The sequence below is a fragment of the Hetaerina americana genome, unplaced genomic scaffold (genome assembly GCF_022747635.1).
Source record: "Hetaerina americana unplaced genomic scaffold, ioHetAmer1.1.p SCAF_9, whole genome shotgun sequence".
Taxonomy (NCBI): Eukaryota; Metazoa; Arthropoda; class Insecta; order Odonata; family Calopterygidae; genus Hetaerina; species Hetaerina americana.
The window spans coordinates 34033803-34053682 of record NW_027287538.1 but is presented as its reverse complement, the minus strand read 5'-3'; the positions used below and the strand labels follow the sequence as shown (position 1 = coordinate 34053682).

General features: G+C 32.6%; 1 protein-coding gene across 1 annotated transcript in view; it reads left to right on the top strand.

Moving 5' to 3' along the window:
* The first annotated feature begins 863 nt into the window (after positions 1-863).
* Sec10 (Exocyst complex component Sec10) overlaps positions 864-19880 on the top strand; it is a 30100-nt gene continuing 11083 nt past the window's right edge. The window contains exons 1-10 of the mRNA XM_071597934.1: positions 864-1170; positions 1267-1385; positions 1515-1632; positions 5904-6101; positions 6473-6537; positions 10791-10974; positions 13478-13618; positions 13734-13810; positions 16015-16125; positions 19327-19422. Of these exons, the coding sequence (XP_071454035.1) occupies positions 1138-1170; positions 1267-1385; positions 1515-1632; positions 5904-6101; positions 6473-6537; positions 10791-10974; positions 13478-13618; positions 13734-13810; positions 16015-16125; positions 19327-19422 (1142 nt within the window). The 5' untranslated portion in view covers positions 864-1137. The remainder of the gene's footprint in view (positions 1171-1266; positions 1386-1514; positions 1633-5903; positions 6102-6472; positions 6538-10790; positions 10975-13477; positions 13619-13733; positions 13811-16014; positions 16126-19326; positions 19423-19880) is intronic.

Below are 19880 nucleotides of genomic sequence, written 5' to 3'. Positions count from 1 at the left end.
AATACAATAATGGTTCCATATCTAATAAAAAAAGGGCTGAAGGAATCACGTGGTGGTTTATTAGCAAGAGAGCAAATAGGTCTCTTTTGTAGTAGCAAAATTTGTTTAACATGGGGAATGACAACAACTCAACACAATAATTCAAATGACATTGAAAGAAGGCATGGTGAAGTGTTGAACGATACTTACTTGACATGAGAAAGTTGAGATTTCTTAACATTAAAGCAGCTTTATACAGTTTATTACATATCTGACTGATCTGGGTCTCCCAGTTAAGTTTTTTATCAATATAACTTCCTAGTATTTTAGCAGTTTCAATATCAGTTATTTTTTATTTAAGACTGCAAACAATATGAGGAGTTTTGTAGATTATTAATAGACTAGATTATTAATATATACTAAATATTTACTAAAAGAATGCCTACGATAGGAGGAATGAACGGATTACGATCATTAAAAGGACGACTTTTCAGGGATATATAAAATAATAAATTCCTTTTTCCTCAGGATCTCAAGTTGAAAGATATTCTCTCGTGTTGGGTAGCATATATGTGTTATTATCAGTTATTTAAGAAGACAAGGCAGCTGAATAAATACTTCTCTTTATTGACATCCTTGAAACAAAATTTTGTTACAAATTCGCAAACTTAATTGACAAAAATGTCCATTTCCTATGTTTAATAACCCTAAAATGGTCTTCCCCTTATTTCCGCATTTTTAAATTCGGTTTATAATGTTCGATTTTTGCTCTTCATTTGAACCACCTTGTCATCGGTTCATTCGTAATTCGCTATAGTTATGTTTAATCTAGAATGCATTTTCTCGCCTGAAAATTGATGTTTTATTTTAAAGTGACGGATGAACAATCTAATAATTGGTGTAAGAAAACCAATCTTTGGGAGGCTTTTAACAGCGACAATGACTTTATTGCGACATGTCTTCTTCGGATTCGAATCACTCATTGACTCATAAGACCGGTTCATTAAGAGACATTTAACGGTGGGCAGTCTCTTGTTTCTTATTGCATTGTATTGTTCGAGATTTGACACCTCTGTGGGTGGGTGGGATACGTGATTTTATAGTTAATTAACGTTGAATAAGTTCTGACGACTGTGTTCAAACAATAAAGTATGCAAGATGATGATGCAGTATATGAAAGAGTTGGAGCAGGTACATCTTTATTGATAAGGGATTTCTCGACTATTTCCAAAAACTGCTAGAACTAAATAAAGCATAAGTGTTTATGATATTTTTCATTGTGTTTAGGAGCCCTTCGATCCAACAGAATTTGTGGAAAGAATGGCATGGAGGACTGTAGGGGCGACCAGAGAGGATGATAACTTCGATCCCGTTTTGCTCAACGAAACGTTCATTCAGGCAATCAAGTTAGTGATTTTGATTTAAATGATAACTTTATTTCCCCACTAAAAATGATTCGACAATTATTGTGAGTGTACTGTGTTTTGTTCGAAGTACCCAATAGAACAAGAGCTTAATTCACTTTTTGGTTTTAGAGATTTGCAAGTACTGCAGGAACGTCAGCGCAAAAAATGTGAAAAACTTGAAGTTATATGCCGAGAAGAAGAAGTCAACCATTGGAAAGAAGTAGACCGATTGCAAGACAGAAATAAGGTGAATTTTAGCTTACCAATGGGTCAGATATTTTTTAAGATTAAATTTTAATTAACTGACTAGCCATCTCTACAGACAATCTTTCTATCAACGACGTTTGTGGAATTGGTGAAGATTTGGAATGAATTTCTATATGAGGTGAAAATGAATGGAGTGCCAATTTTGTCGCAAAAATACAGTATTACTTGCGTTTTGACTGGGCTATCATTATTGTGGCACCATACCCAACACTCATCTAATTTCATTTCATGCATCACCATTATCTTTGCCCAAAATCGAAATGATAAATGTTGCATTGTTTGTCTTTCTCTTATTTGTCAGCGAGACTTGGATGTGACGGTTGCCTTCTTATATACAGCTGAGAAATCAGAAGTTATTGGTGTATTAATGTTTTCATTAAAACATGAATTATTGACCGCTGTATTGTGTAGAATGCTTTACTTTACTTAGCCTTAGATTTAATGTGTGTCAAGGTTTGCTGTCATAATTATAATTGCTTGTCTAAGGCAAAAGATGGATGCATGGGATACATGATATATGATGGGCCAAGATCGGATAGTTTCAAAAATGGCAATAAATATGAAGCTAACAAATAAACAAAATCTACAGAACTCAGGCCCATAAGTATACGCAAACATTGCAGCAATAAAACTAGTAAACAACCAGCTTGTAAAACTTGTTATAGAGATGCATATTTTCAATTAATATGAGGTTTTCATTTAACTTGTAATAACAGGGTCAACATTATATATCCCATTGCATTTTCCCTTGAGTATAAATTTCCAATGGAGAGAAATTGCTTTTAACATGAAGAAAATGGCCAAAAATATTTAACAAAAGCACTGGTAGCTAGTTGAGTGATTAATGCAGGTGCATCACTGCACTCAATGGCAATAAATCAGATTAACCTTTTTTGTTGCTTGAAATGTTGTTATACTGGGTAGAGGGTACCCAGTAAAAAATACTGTGAACAAAGCTACGAGGGTCATCCGGAAAGTAGTACCCGTTCGTGAAATAAAGACACAAAAGTAAATATTAACAAACATAAAAAATTTTATTTGAAAGAGGATACTTTAAACTACTTCTCAACATAATCTCCAAGCAAATTAAGGCATTTGTCATAACGTGTGACAAGTTTCTGTATTCCTGCTGCATAGTCCTTCGCCGCCAGCTCATTGAGATACGCGAGGGACCCATCTTGCACAAATTTTTGCATAATGCAGATGGTGTTTAACAATTTCATGAACAATTGTTCGAGAAACATTGGGAAAATGCTCACAGATGTCATCAATTGTGACGCGCCGATCGTTCCTCACGAATTCGTCAACTGAGCTCACCAGTTGGTCTGTAATGACAGACGGTTTCCCGAACGCTCATCGTCGTGTGTGTTCCCCCTCCCCATGTTGAAGTTGCGACACCACCGCCGAACAGACGACTCGTCCATTACATTGTCTCCATACACCTCCTTTAATTGGCGATGAATATCACATGGGCGAACGTTTCTTGCATTGAGGAATTTAATCACTGCCCTCACTTCACAACTGGCGGCGTTCTCAATTTTTTTAAACATTGTAAACAATCACAGAAACAACACAGGCAATGCTAGCATCACGCAACTTGGCTCAGAGAAGGCAGACAAGCCACTGAAGCTATCTGACCTCGTCCAGCGGCTACTCGCGTCGTCAGCACTTCATGCGGCACGAACGGGTACTACTTTCCGGATGACCCTCGTAGATATTCAATTGTGGTAATAAATATTCTTTATTTGCAGGTAAGACCACTGTTTTTGGGAATAAAGTTTACAAGGGACCAAATATTTCTTTCAAATAGTAAAGAAATATTGTATTTATTTATGGCTATTAGCCAATCATGATACAGTATGTCACAAAAGAGTTAATATCAATCTCAACTCATAAAGAAAGATGTTGATAAAATGAATATCCATAAACCATATTATTTTGTATTTAGATCTTCAAAAGTATAGAAAATAATTCCTGGATATATGTCTTTATTGTACCAATAGACCTCGTATTGCAAGTGACTACCTACAATTGGTTGTCCAGTGTTTGGTAGGTAATTGTTCTCCTGAATGATAATAATACAGTTTATTTGCCCAAAGATCATATTTCAAAAATATCAGCTGGAAGGTGTATGTACATGATATAAGGCACGTCAAAAAGGAGTGAAATGCATACAGGCTCACTTCAGATACAAAATATGGTACTAATTACATTAAATGTAGTGCAAGCACACACATTAAATGTCACATACCCACAAATATCCATTTGAAATCACGGAGCATTAATATAAACTAGACTAAGAGCATTGCTATAAATTTAAAGTATTAGCTCCAAGATCAGGAATATTGTTGAGATATTCGTCAACCGGGTAGAACCTGTTAAGTTGTAAATACCTTTTTAATTTATGTTTGTTTGCAGTAGTTCCCTTAGTATTCTTTATACTTAAGAATAATTTGTTGTATAATTTGATGCCCATTTCATAGGGCCCTAATTTTATTGCTCTAGTTCTAATATTGCCATAATGGATGTTGTGCCTTCCTCTGGTGTAATGTAGTGGCAGTGTAAGAGAAGTTAATCCCCTTTAATGAATTTGCTGTATCCTGATTCATATATATTGAGTAATGGTAAGTATAATTGTTGCATTGTAAAGGAATGATAATCATGTAAACTTTGCACTGAAATATGACCCATGAAACTTCATTTGTTCCTTAAACCAAAAGAATATATTTTATTATTAATAATGCTAAACAAATATAATGTTTCGAGAGGAATGGCATAATTGAAAAGTTGGAATATTAAAGTTATGCCTTAGTTTTGTAATTGAAATATAGTGAGTTACCATGTTTCATTTGTATACAACATATCTTAAAAACTTATTTTGGGCTTGTTCTGTGTCGTTACAAACATTTGTATAATGAATGACCTGGTTAATGAGTAATATTTTAGTTTTGGCCTCACTAGACTATGTTATATTTTAATGTCATTCAAATTTATAAAATGTTGTTCCTCCTCTTAAGAAAATCAAGGGTTTTCATAGATGAATTCATGGTGGACAATAATTGTAAATGAGTTTTGAAAGTATGTCCTTAGTCTATCATGATGCCTAAGTCTGTAATCGAGGCCTTCCTAGCTGAAATATGAGAGCCAATGAAGCAGTTGCTGTATGCATGTATAGTGATCTTCTCAGCAAAAGAAATTTTGGAGTATTTAGAGGAATTTAATCACAAGCCAAATGACAAGTGTTGATATATTTGAGAATAGTTGTATATGATAGGGCTTTACTAAGATTTTGATTTGATTGACGAAAGAGAATATTTAGAGATGTAAATGAAAAGAATAAAAAGTAGTGGCATGAATTGTGATCCCCGTGGTAACCTAGGAGTATAAAATAAAGTTAAGTAGATGACCCAGTGTGTTGACGTGTTCCACTCACATAAATTATTTATCAATTAGAATATCTACTATTTTTGTGGATTAAATCTGTGGGCTCAGGTTTCCTGTGAAGTCATCATTAATGTTTGCATTCATTTTATTTTTTTATTTAAAGAAACTGCATTTTCAGCTTGCAGATTTAAAAAGTTGTTTCTACACCAAGTAAGTAATAGTTTCCCTGCATTATATCTGCATACAACCTAACTTGTTACCAAGGGAGCTGAAAGTATTATTTCTACATTGTCTTTGCATAAAATGAGGCTGGCACCAACAATAGAACAATACAATCTGTCAGATTATCACTAGTTAAAATGAAGAGAACTGGTCCAAGTACACATCCCTGAAGAATGCCTATGTAGTTGCTTTTTGAGGTGATATGTATTCATCTTATCTGTCCATTTCAACTGTACATAAGTAGTACAGTTGTTTATGTAAGATTTGGTCTAATCGTATGAAGTTCCTCTGGTTCAAGTCGACATAATAGAAAATGGTGATTCATGCCATTGAAAACATTTTTAAAATGGAAAAAAATAGCTCCAGTAATTTTTATTTCAAATTAAGTGCTGCTAGAATATTGTCAACCTCTGAAATATTGTTGAGGTTGATCTAATCTTTCAGAAATCATGCTGAAAAGGTGATAGTGATTGGTATTCGTTAAGATAATCCTTGTGAATATTATAATGATCTTTTTCAAAACTTTTGCTGTACTAAATCAGTAAAGAAATAGTTCAATGGAATTTTCATGCTTACTTCCCAAGTTTTCTTGGCTGTTGGTTACTTTTCACTGAAATAAATCTTTTGCTTTCAAAATACCACTAGGCTGCTTATGAGACATTCCAGCAACTAGATGAAAGGATTAATGGAGTGGCAACGAAGGTGATTCATCTGGGTGACCAGCTGGAGAGTGTAAATACCCCCAGGTCCAGGGCTGTTGAAGCACATCGACTGATGACCCATTTTGCGGAATTCTTAGCCCCTGGGCCACTTTACTCTGATGTTTTCACTGATAAGTCACGGGTGGGTATATTGGCCATAAATTATGAAAGTAGTCGTGTTTCTTTTGCATTAGAAGATAAAAATTAATTTGATGCCATTGCACCAACGCATTGTTACTCTGTGATAAAAAAATTGAAATCAACCATGGTATAAATAGAACTGCACTGTAGCAAGGCCTGAAAAATGAACCTTTTCGATAGTTTCTCTCAAAATGTGTATAACTCTCACTTATACTATGCTGACAAAAGTATTCAATGTGTTTAACATTAGAAGCTATGTAATTTTTAGTACTTAGTTTTCCACATGAAAATTGTGTGTGAAATCGGTTGTAAATTTTAAAGGAGCTAAGTTAGCAATAATCCATGTCCCTGTCTCTCTCTTGCTCTCTGCAGATAGATGAAGCTGCAGACATTATCCAGAAACTTCATCTTATTGCTCAAGAACTCCCATCAGGAAAGTATGTCTTCACGATTTCTCTTCCTGAAATCATTAGTTAGGTTTAGTAATTGCAAATGGTTTTGTGTTGCATGGTAAAATTTAGTGAATGGAACAATGAAAAAAATGTGATTTTCCACTGTTTTCATCTTAATTCCTATTTAAGATGATCTGAACCCAAGTAGCCCAATTCTCATCATCCTCTTATCAATCAGTTGACTGTGTTTTAAATAAAGTTCTTTAAAATGTCAACTACACGAAGATTATATTTTAGATTCAAAATAGAGTGAACTGGCAATAATCCTTGTTGTTTACTATCCATGCTACTCTCTTCCCTGTACCTCAAAATTGTATTAAAATTACAATGGTAAACATAGTTAAATGTTTTGCAACTTCGATACATTTAAAAAAAATACAAGTTTAAAATTCCTCAGCTCTTTTAAAAGTTTTCAATTTCACCAGATGAAAAGTTGTCAGCAGTATCAAATGCCTTAATTTAAACATTTTTGTACTGTCTCTATTTCCTCATTATCGTTTCCATTGCATTCATTAGCCCTGAAAATTCCACATTCTCATTTAAGGTGAGCTAGTACATGATTTTACTCTACAAACCAGTTATGAACTATCTACAATGCGTTATTTCAATCGGTATAATATGCCAAATATGAATCTGCGTTTGCAATCCTTTTTTCAAAATTTATCCCTCTCCAGTCATTTGTTTTTCCCGGCTACCTGATCAGTTTAGCATGTGGGGAAAATATGTCATGCTATCCACTTTATGATAATCATTTGCTCTTGTTCTACCCTTCTAAAATGATTAAAAAATGTACTTTCCTTTACTTAAAGCTCAAATTAATGGCATGGGATGAGAAAGGGTAGTTTTGTTGTGCGTCTGTTTATATCACAACTGTATTTTCCATGTATTTCGGTTATCCATATTTTTGGATTATCTGTGCTTCATCATGTACCCATTAGCATGGATAATCAAGAGCTTATTGTAAAAGAAAGACTGAAAGATACTTATCTGCCAGCTAGGGAGTATTGTATTTTCTATTAAATAGTTTAGTTGTAGTCCATATCATCAATTAAGTAAAATAAGTAAATGCAAAAGTTTTATGAATGTGAGAGGGATACATCTCTGCCAAAATATTTACCGGGGGATTTTTCCCAAAAAAAATAATCCCTTGTATAGTAAAATAATTCTTTTAAGCTTCATTTATATCAGTTGATTTACTCTTCACCAAGAAGATGAAGTATCTGAGAATAAAACCTTTTTCCTTCTAGAGATATTCACCATATTTCCTTGTGCATGAGATGCACCTTGATTTTTCATGTTATAATTTTCAAAAAATACTTAGATCAGACAGAAAAGGATCAGAGTACTTTGATGTTAAAGCTTAATACAAAAAAAATTGAATTGTTAAAAATTAGCGGCTATATTCACATTTATTCATCGTTGAATCCCAGAATGCATCATTACTTCTTCTAAAATCATGTATGCAGTTATTTTCACCAAAGTTTTCACTTAGTTAACGTTTCACTTAAAGTTATTGTCAGTTTGAGGGGGGCCAAAACATCTATCAGCTGCCTTATTCCCATGTTCTGAATCTTAATTTATGACTTCAAGTTTAAATGGAATGCCATATGGCAATCTTCTGTCTAAAAATCCCATGAGATTATTATCATTTTAACTTTTTGTGATTGCTTAGTTACTGCTGTTATTTTGATATTATCAAAATTTTTATGAAAAGAAACCATTCTCTAGACACCCTCATACTACTTAAGGTTGAATGCTTTTTGACTCCAAGTTTATCGAGGGAGATGCAATGTATGCATGTATTAGGAGAGGGATGATATCCTTTTTATTCCAATGCATATAAGTTTTGTAGGAGCATCACATGTGAAATGTAACTAAATATGCTACATTGTTTACGTTTGCGATGTTTGGGAAATTTTATTAGAAAGAACTTTGACCATTATATTATAACTCTGTTGCTTACTGCTGATGCCAAAACAGTGAAATTAATGGCATTTGTTATAAGTTTTTTCCGCAAATTGGCTTGCAGTCATAGGTAGAAGTTATACTCGTATTTCGTATGAGATGTTGGCACTGCACTGCACATTTTGGAGTAAAAAAAGTGTTTCTAAAATGGTATAGAAATACAGCAAATGTAGTTAGTAGTATTGGTACCTAGGCAAGGTCAAGTACTAATGTATAGCTCTTCATGGCTAAACTGGATAAATGCAAAGTGAGATGTTCAACTGGCAAACTGCTTGCCCACATCCTAGGTGGATGATGCAGGTGGTTACCTCAGCTTGTGCAATAATAATTTGCAAATTATGCTTTGACTACCAAAGAAAATTGGCTACAATGTGACAGGTGAAGGAAAGTTTCATGTGTGGCATGAGTAAATACAATTTAATTTAAATAAATTCAAGCACTGTGTGGTTTAGTATATCAGTTGAAATTTTTAGTTTTCGTTGAAAACATTGAAATTTATGGAATAGATCCTCTTTGGATATTTCACAATTGATAATACTGCACTCATATTCAAATGATGAATAGTTAATATCCGAGTGAGCTCAATGAGGTGTATTCAACACTGTGCCTTATAACCTATGCAAGGAAAGGTCGAAGTTGGATGAAAGGGCAGGTGGTACCAAGAATTTAACCCTTAGAACCAAGCTATTTCAAAATCTTGACTTCTACAGCACCAATTCAATGCTAGTATTCCGTGGCTGTGTGCAAAAACATTGCAAAGTTTTTCTGTTTTGTTATTGGAGCTTGATTTTTAATTATTAAATCTTTCTTTAAATTAATGCAACAATTGGTACTGAAAATTACTAAATTCATTGCCAGAACAAAATCCAAGCATAAAGAGGATGGACTTGAAGGTCTGCTTAGGATTGTGCAAACTATCTGGCAGATATGAGGATGTAATGACTAAAGGATTGATACATTATTCTATGTCTTGAATACAACTCTAAGGAAGCATCAACCACGAAGATCAGGGCAACTCCTATGACAATAAAAAACACAATGAGCCCTCAGCAGGATCTTATACTCAGAATCAGCTTTACACATCATCTTATCAGCTATCTATTTCATCAATAGACTTTCCTGTTCTAGTATTGAAAGGCCACATGCTGAAATTTAAACCGAATTGGTATTATAAATGCCGTTTTATCTATGTTGAACCTAATGAATTGAAAGGAAGTATTGTACATTATGCTGCATAACTTTCATAAGAAATTATCTTGAAAAAATCTGCTTAAGAAAATTGAAGATGTATTCTGAATTTAAAGATTTACTAATTGAAAGAAGTCAACCGAGAAATTTCAAATCAATGGAAATTCACAATATGATGCAGCTATCAGTATTCAGTTTTAAATGGGAGTCACATCAGATTGAAAACCAGTCAAGTGTAATTCATAAGAATGAGAAAAGAATAGCCATGCCCATTATTAAAGTAGTAACAAAGTAGATCCAGAGTAGGCTTGATTTTGAGGATAGCCACTTCAAGGAATAATCATGACAACATAGCTGAAAAGTATTCCCTATGGGGTTAACTGGTTGCAATCTCTCACATGTAGACATTTTTATTAAATGGTGGAGGGGTATTTATTACCTTTCGTCACTTAAATCCATCTCACAAGTATCCTATGATGAATTAGGCCCAACTGTGTTTGAATTCGTTTGCTACAAGTGAAGGATCGGTCTCCTGTGACATAGATAGTCTTGACAGTAATTGCTATTGAGATCTAAATTTTAGCCAAATAAAAATTGAAGTTACACTAAAAATGCTCTTGGGAAGTATATAAAAATGAAATAGAGTGAATCCATTTGACAAATAAAATAAACATTGTAAAGTATTTTCATCTTTATACTATTTTCCTGAAACTTTCAGATTTGCTGTATTAAATCAATATTTTTGAAAGAAAAGATAATTCTGACCTGAGTTTTTTTCAACAAAACGGCAGTGTGTTGCCCTTTTGAAGGAATTGCAGAGTTACTGGGAATGAGAGCCTAAGCAGAGTTTCTTGCAGATTGTATTGGAGCCTTTGTGCCAATTACATAATAGTTATGACCATGGCACTCAATAAGTATCATGAAACAGTCTTGCAATAACTTATTCTACTTTGTTGATTATATTAGCTTCAATGGATTTATTTGAGCATAGATTTTGAAAGAGAGAATACAAGATTTACCTTCTACTTCTCAATTATTCCCTGGAATAACAGCTAGTTAGTCTGTCTTTTTGGTGTTTTTTTCAGGTTTGAGGTGGCAAAGAAAAAGATCGCATCAAAATATGATGAGATAGAGAGAACGTTGCTTGAAGAATATGTGAAGGCACATAGTAACAAAGATAGAGTGAGAATGAAGGAAATAGCATCTATATTATCTCACTTCAAAGGATATTCCCAGTGTATCGATGCCTTTATTGAACAAAGTCAAATGGTAAGTAAACCCCCTTTGTCATATAAATTTCTTGTTATAATTGTGGAAAGGAATGTTTGCTTCACTCTTGATTAGGTGTTTTAGGTATTGCTATGTCACCAAGGCAAAGGATTTGTTTCCATATTTTTGGTTGTGCCATATATTTTATTCCATCCCTTTCCGCTGTGTTCCCTTGGCAGTAAAACTTTTTATTGGGATTGCAAAAATGTCTCTTATTTTATCTGTATATGATATTCAAATAAGGATTATCATTTATTCAATTCCCCAATTTACATATTTTACATAATCATAATTTTTGTTTTCAAAAGAAACTGATTTGATGCAATAAGGGTCCAGGTGCAATATATTGGAAATATTTTATATCAGCAAGCTATGTAAATACTTGTGTTGAACTTCTTATATGCAGTGGATGATTGCAGTATTGTTCCTTACTGTGGCATTAATATTCCCCGATAGTAACCCCTATATGATTTTCATTTAAAGTAGGCTCAAGTCCTCTGTAACTTTGTCTCAATTATTTTAAACCCTTGATTTCCTTTTGTATCCCTAAACATCCATACATTCTTAATGATGCAAGTGATCCCAGAGTTTGAATCTCCAACAATAGTTCTATAGTGTTTGACTTTGTTGTAAGTTCAAGGTTTTTTTCATTCAATTTACCATGGTAGATTTTTTTGGAGGAAATGATCATATAAATATATGATCATTTCCTACATTTAGACAATACATATGCATATAAAGGCGTAGACTACACTATAATAAAGCTCACTAGAAGATCATTTATCTTAAATGATCAGGACTTGGCCCATTTCAGTTTTTTAAGATTGAATATATTGGTCAGTTAAAGATATTTTATCTCTAAATTATCCTTTTCTCATTAAAAATGGTTTCCAATGTAAAATGTATTCGTGAAACTCTGTATTAATCATAAAATTCACTCTATGATATGATAAAATGATTCAGGATTGCAGAAAGTAGTTTTTAATTATCTAGTTTACTGACCTGAAAAATGTATTGGGTAATTCACTTGCAAGCAATTAATATCCCTGAAAGATGTTTAAGGTGGCACATCAGTGTGGGTGTTCCTCGTATGGAAATAATTTGTACTAGAAAGATATAAGATGTGTTTTTATGTCACTATCAGGCATGTCATTTATTAATTGTGTGGTATTAACTTTTTACAGTTTTAAGAGTTTTTTTTACTTAAATATAAACATATTGATGCCATAAGAGCTTGCATGTTTTTAGTTATTGAGTCAAGTCAATATTATCACTTCCTCTTTTGAATATAAATTTTTTTTTACATCTGTGTATACTAGTATTTTACATGAATTACGGCTGTTGCACTTTATATGATATCACTGTATACTAAATGGAACATTTTTATTAATTAATTTTGATGAACATAAGTTTTATGAAATTTCAAAGCATATTAGTTTCACTGAGAGAGTGAAAAGGTACATTCACAGTAGCGTACCGTGCGAACAATTTAGGTACTTTCACAGCAGGGAAAGGGTTAACATGCTCAACATGAAAAACTAGGAACTTATTTCTGTAAGGAACTTATTTCAGTATACAGTAACAATTTCTTTGAAAGATAAATTTCTTCATCCCTGCCATATTATTAGTTACATTTTAGTCACAATTCTATGATTACATGCATCACTGAATCTTGTTTACTAGAATTTTACGTTACCAAGCACATTTGAATACTAAACTTCCAGTAGCAAGAAATGTTTTGAACTGTCATGGATTTTTGTGGAATGATTAATGGGTGCAGCATTTATGACTTCAGACTATAAAAATTCAATCACTTTTTGTGGACTCTTTTCCTATTATGTGACATGAGAACTGGAATATGCACAACACATTGTCCCTTTGGTTCTTCTGGTGACAGGGGTCTGCAGTAAATGTAAGATAAAAGAGGACCAAATCTAAATATTGGCATGTTACTAAGTCATATCTCTTCTTTAACTTCATTTTCTGTCAAAGTTTATGTATGCGAATAAAAAAGTTTAAAATGAAATTTCTCTGAAAAAGTGAAAGTATACGGGTTTTTGTTTAATCATTTTAGTTTATGCCCAAATTATTTGCATTTTGTTTAATATAAATAATTAATTTTGGAATAGTATTTCTATACTTGTCAAATTTTCTTACAGTTATTTCAGGACATATAGTCACTAAGCAGTTCTGTTAGAGCCAATATTCATTTCTGAAAAATCATGTAAAATCAATCTATAAAAATTTTATGAATGGCAGTTATACCTTAGGACACCTCATGTCTTCAATTACTGTGTTCTTGGGCATTTAAGTTATGTAATCTAGTACCAGTTTTCTTTCAAAAACTGTTTGATTAACAATTTGCTAGCATGCACTGAAAATGACTTTCAAAGTAACATATAATGTAGTCAAGGCATTGAAGTATATATAATGCTGTTAAATATATAAATTAATGCTTTTTATGATGATTAGCATGGAAGTGATCAATTTTTCATTTTTTCAGGAATCATTCCACAGCAAAGATATCTTTCTAGATGTGATTCCTTCATGTCACAAGAATTTTGCCATCATGAAAGAAGTTTTCACTAATCCTGATCAAGTGATGGCAAAATATGTCCTCAACATATTCCACTTGAAATTACAAGTTGGTACAACTTATTTATAAATAAAGTACAGATAATATAGCTCAGTATAGATAATACTACTTCTTTACTGCAGTCAGTTTTCTGTGCTAACACTTTTGTTTGGTTATATTTCAGAACTACATAGTTACAAAACTTACAGAAAAAACGGATCTTGAATCTCGGTTAAAAAATTTGTATGAATTATATAGCAGGTTTGTATACTAAATTTATAGCTTTTAATGACATTCATATATTTAAATCCAGTTTTTTAAATTACGAAACCTAAAATATTTTGTCTATGCTTTCATTTACCTCAATAAATAACATATGATGACTAATTTATATTAAATTGTTCTCATTTGGGTGAAAAATTCAGATATGTAAGTAAAATGTTCAATTTATTTTCATTTGTTCAATTTTCTTCTTATTTTTTAACTTGTATTAACTGTTTGACTATTAAATATCTATAAACAGTGTTGCTAAAAGTTATTTGTCTGGATGTGTGAAAAGTTGGTTATTTTTATTTCATTTTGGCCACGATGAAATAAAATTATTGTGATAAAGGCAATATTTGAATCTATAGAAATGGTTTGCTGTTAGCTCTAATTAATGTAGCTCAATAAGCATATAGGTATTAGGATAGATGGGTTATTTGCTGTATAAACTTGACTGCTCTTGGTGTAAAGGCAAGTCTGGGTGTTATTAATACCATCTGCAATTAGTGACAGTCCCTTTTAAATTGACACATTTACTTTTGTAGTCTAATGTTCTTCTTGAGCCCTGGTTAATTCAGCTTCATTAAATTGGGAGGCATTTTTTTTTGTTATTGGAAAACCAAGGTATGGCCAACAAGAATTTTTCTTAAGCTTTCTTCTCAAGCTTAAAAATGATGTAGCAATTATTGAAAAAAGTTCCTTTTTTTCTAAAAATATTGGAGATATTCCTTTTAATCATCTCGTACCAATCAATTTGTACAACTTTGGCTTTAATATGAGCTCCATTTGAGAATATCTTCATTGATAGATAATGGCATTCATTCCAAAACTAAAGTTATAGAAGGAATGTTGAAATGTATTCCATTAAAGAAATTTAGTATCACAGTAAAGATATTTACAATGTTAAGCAAATGGAAAGGGATATAATTGTGCGTGGTGACTTTTAATACCTAAGTATGTGGTGATTCTTGAATTAATCTTGAGAGAAAACTTGGGAGGCACTCATGAAGTTTGCCATATTTTTACTGCTACCTGGTGAAAAAATAAATTTTCTTTGGTTTAATTACCAGTGTTTCTATTTGTTGGCATTTGGCCCTCTTCTATTAGCTATATTTTATTGAGTATTCAGGTGCAGCATGGTAAGTGCTTTTTTCTTTAGGGTACAGGAAAAGATCAGTTAATAAACTTGTAGTCCACACTTTCACATATAGTATTTGCTGCTCATGACTGCTATTTGCTCCGGATATATGAAACAGTTTCTGGCGTCACTTGGTGGAAATTCTTCATATTGAAATTAAATTTAAAATATTTCGCCTTTCCACATAAACTGTGGAAAGGCAAAGTTTGTTTATGTGGAAAGGCGAAGTATTTTAAATTTAATTTCAATGCTCCGGATATGTTTCATATTAAATAAGCTTTCAGATTTTACAAGATAGAAAATGCGTGTGTCACTTCAACTGTTAAAATAAAGCTACACAAGACCTATTTAAGTAAACTCACAAATAGCATTTTGATTTTTATATGTTTACATTTCTATTGTTTGAGACTCATTCATGGTAATGATCCAGGATATAGTTGTGCTCTACACAGTAAATCTCCGTACTCTATTTATCATCTAGGCGAGATGAAATATGCGTCACCATTATTTTGATGTCCTCGATAATTTGTGTTGGGTAAGCTTGCGACTGTGATATTACCATATCACAGGGCCTTGAAATTAGTTTGTAGTTTTTGTTGTCCCAATGAAGTACCACAAGAGTTTTTGCATTGCTGCCATGAGCATTCATGTTCATCCTAGATGGATTTTAATGATACACAAGTTCTTACTAATAAGAATTTAGAATTTTAACTATATAGGAAAGTCGCAGTTTATGCTTAGCTAAAACTTTTTATTGAAAATAATTTTTGGTCATCTTATATGAAATGCAGGGGGTCTGAGCTATTGGCTGTGTATCTGTGAGGTGACAAGCCTATTGTCAATATTGATTTTTTGTTGAAAACTCAACTGATATTTCAGTCAACTGGGGGACCAAAATATCAGTGTGGAGTGCCACAAAAAATCAATTTGACATGAAATTAACTTTCATAATTAATTTTTTAATAAAATCAACAAAGTCTAAATTTAATACCCTTGTGATTGAATATTTTATGGATTATTTTTTTTATTTATAATTTTTAAAGTGTATTTTTTTCTCTTGCAGGACAATAAAGTTGTCAAATGATCTCAGTCAATTTGATATGGGAAGTGATAAAACCTTTTTAAGTAAACTCACTAGCAATATTTTTCAAAAATATTTAGATTCATATATTAGGTGAGTATTTCAATATATTATGCTGTTATTGTAATCGTTCATTGTTTGTGATTAATACTTTGTAATGGTCCACCTAGAACAGATTTAAAAAACCCTTTGAGTTGGGCATCACAGCTTCATTTTAAAGATAAATTAAAAATTTATCCAAGAATAATTGTGTGTATTTGTTGTAAAGGAAGGGAGGTAATGGGTTGTCATTGTGGGAGGAGGAGTTTGAGAGCAAGGGATAGCTTTGTAGACTGAATCATTCTGTGTGGACATAGGAAGGTTTCATAAACTTAAAGGACTGGTAGTAGGCCTGTGGAATGTTGCAGATGCATTATGTTGTGAGGAAGGATAGGGGTAAGGTATTGGGATATAAAAACTTTTAATGCTATTGGTATTTTAATTATGCAAATTTTTATCTCATTGATTACTATTTTATAGTGAAGGCCATTTATTTAGCTTTGTAATAATTGTTAAAACATTTATGATTTAAAAGAGATTTGGTACCATAATATTTCCCCCTGCAAAACATATCTGTAGACCCTGAAAGGTGGTTCATTTGACTGCATGATATATCATAACTATAGCACTTGATGATGGAAAGTAGTCACTGTTTTTATTTTCATCTACATCCCAAGTTGTTGGATGCTATGTGAACATTTATGATATAAATGCTGTTTGCAATTTTGTTCAATTAATTCTTCAAGAAATTATTTCTTGTTTCCAATCTCAACTTGCAAGTTGTTTTTGTCAGCATATGGGAAATTATATTTTATTGCCTTTTATCTAAATTTTTGAGTTTTTTTACTGAATAAATACTACCGCTATGTATGATCTAGCCATGGCCTTGGTTTAATCTTTGGGAACTATTAGTTTGCATTGTTTCCTGTGGAATTATTCACATTTACCACCTTTATGTTGCCTTCTTGGGACATTTTTTCCAAATATTATCTCCATTACAGCATTATTATGAGTATCTGTGATATACCCATCTTTAACACCAATGGGCATGTATAACTCACAGGTTGGAGAAGCTAGGTGTTTTAGAGGGTGTGCACTATGAGCTGTGAAAGATTCGACAAAGGAAAAGGGCTATCTCAACATCAAATTTTGTGTCCTTTAAAATTTTCATCCTACATTGCTATTCTGTCATAAATGTTAAGAACATATTGTCTGCTAGTATCAATGGCCATATTTTAACCATTATTTTTACTTATCTGCCAAAAGTTCAAGTCATCAATTTCATTCCTCCCAGATAATTTTATCGTGCTTTTTCTTACCGCTTTGCACCCTTTCACTTGTACAACTGCCCAAATAAGGAAGGAGTTTCTTTTTGCATTATTTTTGTCCTCCCAATTCAGGTGTGCAAGTCTCCTTGCCTTCCTTTCCATTTGATTTATCAATATTCTAATACTATTTGCATAATTGCAGAAATTCCTTCAATGCCTTGTAAAAGATGTGATATAAATGAGGTAGTAAGAGGAAAGTAAATCATAAATGGTAGATCTTGTGTTTTTCTTCTCCCCTTTGGCATGCTCTACTCTTTCACAATTTACATAAGATCTTAGGCTATGTTTATTTTCACCGGTGACTTTGAATGATAAACCCCAGAAAGTTTGGAAGATATGTGATAAAATTAACATTTTAACTCAAAAGGAAAAGAATGTGCATTGAACATTGCACCAATTCATGTAATTTATTTCCTTGCAACCTGGATCAACATCTCCATCCATGTCACTTTGAGTTTTGCATTCATGGCAAGCATGGCCAAATTGATTTCATTTTCTTATTTTTGTTGATAATTCTACTCTTTCTCTTATGAATCGCCTTTAACACTTTGAATTTCAGTTTGTGATATTTGACCATGTGAATGAGGCAATCATCTCCTCTTCTTCCATACAAAACTTCAAATAAACCTCATTTCATTGAAATCTTTTTTGTGCCATGTTATTGTTGCTATTCCATTGATATTTGTTTTAGTATGTCTGCATTCAAAAGTGCATGTCTGAGCGGAAAAGCTGTGTCATAATAATTTTCTGCTGGGATTGGAATCAAATCCTATATTTCCCATTCCATTAATTACCATATTTAATTGCATATAAGATGCTCTCCCATTTCATTAGGGTACTCACAAGAAAAAAAGTTAACAGTGTACACAAAAGCATGACACCCCACCAGCATAAGTCATAGTTCCTTTTAGTTTTATGTTTCGGAAAAGCTGATTAGCTGAAAAGATTAGCTGGCACAATCATTGATGTAATTACCAAAAGAAAGTCTATCTATTTATATTCTTCTTAGCATAGTCTAAAACTTAGTTTAAATGTAATTTTGTGGCTTAATCTCTTGTTCCTGTTGTCATTTTTGAAAGCAAATAATTCTAGTCAGCAAGGAGAGCATACTGTTTTGTTATGGTCAGTTTTGATAAAATATGATGAAGTCCATTCGATGTCTTGCTCACACCCCTTTCAACATTGTAGAATTGAGCAATATAATATTCGCCACGTAATAGCGATGACCTTAATGATGACAATCTCTGCTACTACATTCTTCAATTGAATAGTAAATATTATATCTAAGTAAATATAATGGAGTCAAAAAAAAGGTATTACTGACCATCTGGGGGTAAAAATTACATTCAGTATGGGATGTTAACCCATTGAGTTCAAACCTTCATGTGTTAGACACTGGTAATTTTTGAACCATAATTTTTAAATAAAGTTGCATTTAATATGCCATCAATATCAGTTTCTGTTGTGTGGCTTTGTCTTTCATAGAGTTATAAGGAATTTAAGCCCTGTAGAAAATGAGTCCTATCTGTGTTTCATCCATCTCTTGCATGAAACACACAGGTAGAGAATCTATATATGATAGAGCTTGATGTATGAGATGGTGGATATTTATAGTGGTGAGATTATATCAGTGTGCAAACCATTTATTTTGGGACAAATGTTTCAGCAGCAAATTTGGCAAATGATTGAATTAGACTTGATTATCAATGTGCTCAATCGTTACCCAGGGTTACTCTGGGTGGTGGGTCAGTTCTAACCACAGTCATGGATATTGATGAGATCAAGAGTGTTTAGAGTTAAATATTCGATTTGGCCTAAGACATCAGGGCACCCAAAACTCAGTATTCACTACTGAAGCTATTTGAAATACTCAATGTGAACAATTTTCTGGTTGTGTTTGATTTATTTTTCGTTTATATTTACCTAGTGTTGAAATAAGAAGCCTAAGAGAAAAATGTTCCTCAATCATGCAGAGATATTATGAGTCAAAAAATCATCAGAAGAAACAAATTCAGACGGGAGGGTAAGTAAACATCTTGCAATCATGTAATTTTTATGTTAATGCATCCCTTCTTCTTTATGGATGGGCACAGAATTGTCTCCACCAGTGGCCCCTTAGGATATTAACAGCCCCCATTCTCGTTCTTACAAGTCCATAGAAGGACTGTCATTAAACATATTCATATTTTTAGCTTCTTTTAGTGATTAAATGCTCTTATGCTTAAAAAGATTACAAATTGGCTTGAATCAACTGGTGTAATTTAGAAATTAGTGCTGTTAACATTTTTACAAGGGAAAGTAAATAATTTAATGTATTTGCTAAACAATGACAAATGGGGATTCTATTAATACATAAATGTAAATTTAACTTCCTCATATAAATATGCCTGAAAGTGATGCCTATAATTTCCATTATATTTTCTTGCCTTGCATCTTTTTGCTCTATGTAGGCATGAAGTTATGAAACTTCTCTCCTAAATA